At 51.2% G+C, this 4,502-nt stretch overlaps 1 protein-coding gene across 1 annotated transcript; it reads right to left on the bottom strand.

The window, feature by feature from the left end:
• Positions 1–445: 445 nt before the first annotated feature.
• Positions 446–2,516, bottom strand: NPPA (natriuretic peptide A). Its single transcript, XM_007532990.3, has 3 exons — positions 2,313–2,516; positions 1,890–2,216; positions 446–753 (listed from the first exon to the last, which is right to left on the bottom strand). The coding sequence occupies exons 1-3, from the start codon at positions 2,433–2,435 to the stop codon at positions 748–750; spliced, it is 456 nt and encodes a 151-aa protein (XP_007533052.2). The 5' UTR covers positions 2,436–2,516; the 3' UTR covers positions 446–747.
• Positions 2,517–4,502: the final 1,986 nt, after the last annotated feature.

Below are 4,502 nucleotides of genomic sequence, written 5' to 3'. Positions count from 1 at the left end.
TCTGGGCAGCATGGTCCATGGGATTCCTGTTCATATTTGCTGTGGGTTTTATAATGGCTCTTTAAACCAGTCAGCAATTATTTTCCATAAGGGCAGAAGAAAGAAACTTGAGTATTTGTCTGACAAAAGGTAAAATTCAAGAAAGTCAAGCCAGGTGGTGGCACATGTGGTTGAGCGCACATATTACAATGTGCAAAAACCCGGGTTCAAGCCCCCATTCCCCACCTGCAGGGGGAAAGCTTCATGAATGGTGGAGCAGGACTGTAGGTGTCTCTCTGTCTCTCTCCAGCTCTATCTCCTTGCTTCCCTCTCAATTTCTCTGTCTCTACCCAGTAACAAATAAATAAAAATATTATTTTAAAAACTGAAAGGGAATCTCCAGCTGAATTCCTTTGCCCTAGATGTAAACAATAGAAATGAACCATGCCGACCTGAGCCTTTGAGATCTGTCCGTGGTGCTGAAGTTTATTCTTTTTTTTTTTTTTTTTTTTTGTTCTCCAAACTGATTTCAATCACTGGTGAGAATGTCCCCCAAGACTGACTACAGTGGTAGGGAAGGTGGGGAAACCACATCATCTACATTCAACACAAAGTGTGAGAAACATCGATGGAGGGGGCTGCAGCTTGACGGGGTGCTGGTCACAGCTGGACTCCATGGTGATGAGATGGGACTAGTCTGGGTGGGGCCTCTGGGATGCGGACCTCTTGATGTCTGCAGGGGCCTGGGCCGCCTTCTGGGCATGAGCTTCAGTACTACAAAGAAACAAAGGCACATTTCGCTTATATGAACTGGCTCTGCTGCCAGAATTCTCCACACAGAACCACGCCACCTACCCCCGAGACACCCCAACCTGACAACTCCCTGGATTTCATGAAATGGTATAAAAGTTACTGATTTGAAGGTAACACAGTTCATCCTGATCAGTTTCCTTTAGTCTGAGGGGTATTACATTTCTTTTTTGTTATTTATTTATTTCCCTTTTGTTGACCTTTTTTATTATTGTAGTTATTGATCATTGTTGGATAGAACAGAGAGAAATGGAGAGAGGAAGGGAGGCAGAGAGGGGGAGAGAAAGATGAACACCTGTAGACCTGCTTCACCGCCTGTGAAGTGACTCCTCTGCAGGTGGGGAGCCGGAGACTCGAACCGGGATCCTTATGCCGGTCCTTGTGCTTTGCACCACGTGCGCTTAACCCACTGTGCTACTGCCTGAATCCCACATTTTTTGTTTAATACTTTATTTAGTTATTGATGAGAAGGGTAGGAGGAGAGAGAAGGGCTAGGTGGTGGGGCATCTGGTTGAGTGCATATATTATAACATTCAAGCCCCCGGTCCCCACCTGCAGGGGAAAAGCTTTGCAAGTAGTGAAGCAGAGCTGCAGGTATCTCTCTGTCTCTCTTCCTTTCTATCTCTCCCTGCCCTTTTGATATCTGGCTGTCTCTGGTCAACAAATAAATAAAGATAATTTTAAAAGAGAGAGGGAGAGAACCAGACATCACTCTGGTACATGTGCTGCTGGGGATTGAACTCAGGACCTCATGTTTGAGAGTCCAATGCTTTATCCACTGAGCCACCTGCAGACCACCAGTATTACATGTCTAAAGAGGCACTCAGGTTACCAGTCTACATATAAAAGTGACTTGCCCTGTGGACATGTTACAGTTCTAGTGTTGGTGGCCCTGATTTTTATCTTTGCTAACATTTTCCCAGCAGGATGACATGTCATTGTCCTGAGAGAAGCATCCAGTGGGCTTGGAAATTTCAGGAGAGTAAACGTCTCTATTGGTGCCTCTTCTACTGAGAATGTCTCCCGGTGGTATTAATCCCCAGGCCAAGAAACCACAGCCAGTCGGCCCCCCGCCCCGTTTCATTCCCAGCCCCTCCTACCCGGAAGCTGTTGCAGCCCAATCCACTCTGGGCTCCAATCCGGTCCATCCTGCCGCCGAAGCAGCTGGACCTCCTTAGGCTCCGGGGGGCGGTGTTGAGCAGGGCCCTCAGCTTGTTTTTAAGGAGTGCAGATCTGTCAGAGGGGTTCCAGGGGCCCCGCCCAAGGGCACCTCCATCTCTCTGGACCGGACTGACCTCTCCAGTCCAGGGAGGCACCTCGGGGAGGGGGCTGAACGAACCCGCTGCCTCCTCACTCTGCTCACTCAGCACCTGTCCGGGCACCTCATCCTCCAAAGGCATCTTCTCCTCTAGATGGTCCAGCAAGTTCTTTACAAAAGGAAAAACACAGGGAAATGGAGAGGTCTCACGTGCACAGTGTCACCGAGCCTCGGGTCCCAGGCTGTGCCCCCTGGCTGGCCCTACCTTGAACTCCATCAGGTCTGCGCTGGGCACGGCACTGTACATGGGGGTGGCACTTGCTGGTCCCGGGAGCTGGAGAGCCAGGAAGAGGAGGACACTCATAACGATGGTGGAGAAGGGGCCCATGCCGGAGTGGTGTCCGTCCAGATCTGGAGAGCTTTCCTGGTGCCCCTGTTGTCCTTTGTCCGGCTCTGTCTCTCGGCTGTCCTGTCCCTCCTCTTTTTATAACCCCCAGGCTCCCAGGGAGCACAAGAGGGATGGAACCCTCCCCATTCTGTCACTTGCAGCGATAAAGCGGCTGGCCAGCGAGGAGGCGGCAGAAGATGCCCATTTAAAGTTATCAGCGCCGCAGCTGGTCACAGCCCCTCCACCTTGAGCAGTGCCAGCAGCCCCCGGACCCTCTGTGGCAAGAGCCACATTCCTGTCGATTTGCCTCAAGAGGCTCCCACTTCAAAGGTGTGAGAAGAGCAAAAAAGAGTCCTTGGTTATCTTGCAGCGATGCCTCAGGCTCCTCTCTCCTCAGCAACCACCCCGGCAGGGAACAAGAGAATCAGAGGGTGTCTGTTGGCCTGCGCCCAGCTCCCTGCTCAGCTGTCAGGGGCTCCAAATAAGGGTGGGAGAGGAGGAAGCGACAGGCAGGCGGACACTCCAGATGCTGAGGCTGACCTCACACCTGACTCACTCCCAGACGGCTGCCCTCACTCCTGACAGCATTTCGGGGCCCTCAGGTTAAGGGCCGGGTGTTTTTTTTTTAGAATATTAAGTCAGTCAGGAACCAAATGTGATGAATGCCCCCAAGAATGCGCCCCCAGACTCACACACCCAGAAAAGTCGTGGCAGGGGAGCAATTGCTCCTCTCCGAAGCCGTTCCTCCCTCCCACGGCCTGCCTGTGCTGAGGGGGCTAGACTCCAGGGGGAGGGCGGCGTGTTCATCTCCTCGTCTCCGCCAAGGGAAGTTCAGGCCTCTTGAGTTTAAGGCTTACAGTGCACCCGATTTTCTCCCAGTCGCGCCCATGGCGGGCTGGCCAAGGGAGGAGTCTGAGGTGCACTTGGAAGATGGTTCTCCAAATCCCTGAAGGTCACAGATGAGCCTCTGCAGCTTCCACTTGCCACCCCCCCCCCACACACACACACTCACAGCCCCTTCAAAAAAAGAGTCAGAGCTGGGGAGGTAGCAAAGCTGTTCTTCCAAAGACTGTCATTTCTAAAGTTTCAGAAGCATCGGGTTCAATCCCAGCACCACCATCAGCCTGAACTGAGCAGTGCTCTGGTCAAACACAAACAATAAGACTATTCACATTTATGGGATGTCTTCTGTCCATCCTCTAAGCCAGTCTGTCCTCAGCGTTGGCCTCCGATTTGTCAAAATGGACTGGAGGGTGGCGGGGCCTTGGAATGGGCAAGAGACCCTTTCGGTAGCCACAGTCTTCTTATCTTAGTCATCTGTGCAGTCTGAAAAGAATGTGGAGACCTGCCCCCCCCCCCCACACACACACACCTCTCAAGGCAATCCAGATGAGTTCAAATTGTCTGGACACATTTGAAGAGTGATGGGTCTGGAGGGGGAGGGGACCGGGCTGTGGTGCAGCGGGTTAAGCGCACATAGTACGAAGTGCAAGGATCAGCATAAGGATCCTGGTTCAAGCCTCCTGGCTCCCCACATTTGGGGGGGGGGGGTCGCTTCACAAGCGGTGAAGCAGGTCCGCTGGTGTCTGTCTTTCTCTCTCCTGCTGGGGGCCAGCCCCAGCAGGTTATTAGGGTTAACCTGGAGGAGGGGGGCATCGCCGAAGGATGAAGAATGAGAGACGAGTGAGCTGATGCTGAATCAAGCTCAAGCAGACGTCTCTGTCTTACTTAAGCAGAACTTTATTTTTATAGTCTCATAAGGCTTAGCTCATTCAAACAAAAATCACCAAGGCTTTGGTCACTAATACACAAATCACCAAGGCTTTCATTATTAAAACAAAAATCACCAAGTGAGAACAGCACAGGCAGGGAACACCTCCTGCTTTGTGGAACATTCACATTCCAGGGGCACTTTTCTCCCTAGAGATAACATCACAGTTACTATGTTTTTTGTTTTTCCTTTACCTGTATGCTAAGCAGATGTCCTATTGATTAAGATTAATATTCTCTACCTGTGTAGAGAATATACTATCTTCTTGCCCCTATACATCAGAAGCCATGGTTCAT

The sequence above is a fragment of the Erinaceus europaeus genome, chromosome 13 (assembly GCF_950295315.1).
Source record: "Erinaceus europaeus chromosome 13, mEriEur2.1, whole genome shotgun sequence".
NCBI classification, from domain to species: domain Eukaryota; kingdom Metazoa; phylum Chordata; class Mammalia; order Eulipotyphla; family Erinaceidae; genus Erinaceus; species Erinaceus europaeus.
This window is presented reverse-complemented; position numbering and strand designations above follow the sequence as displayed.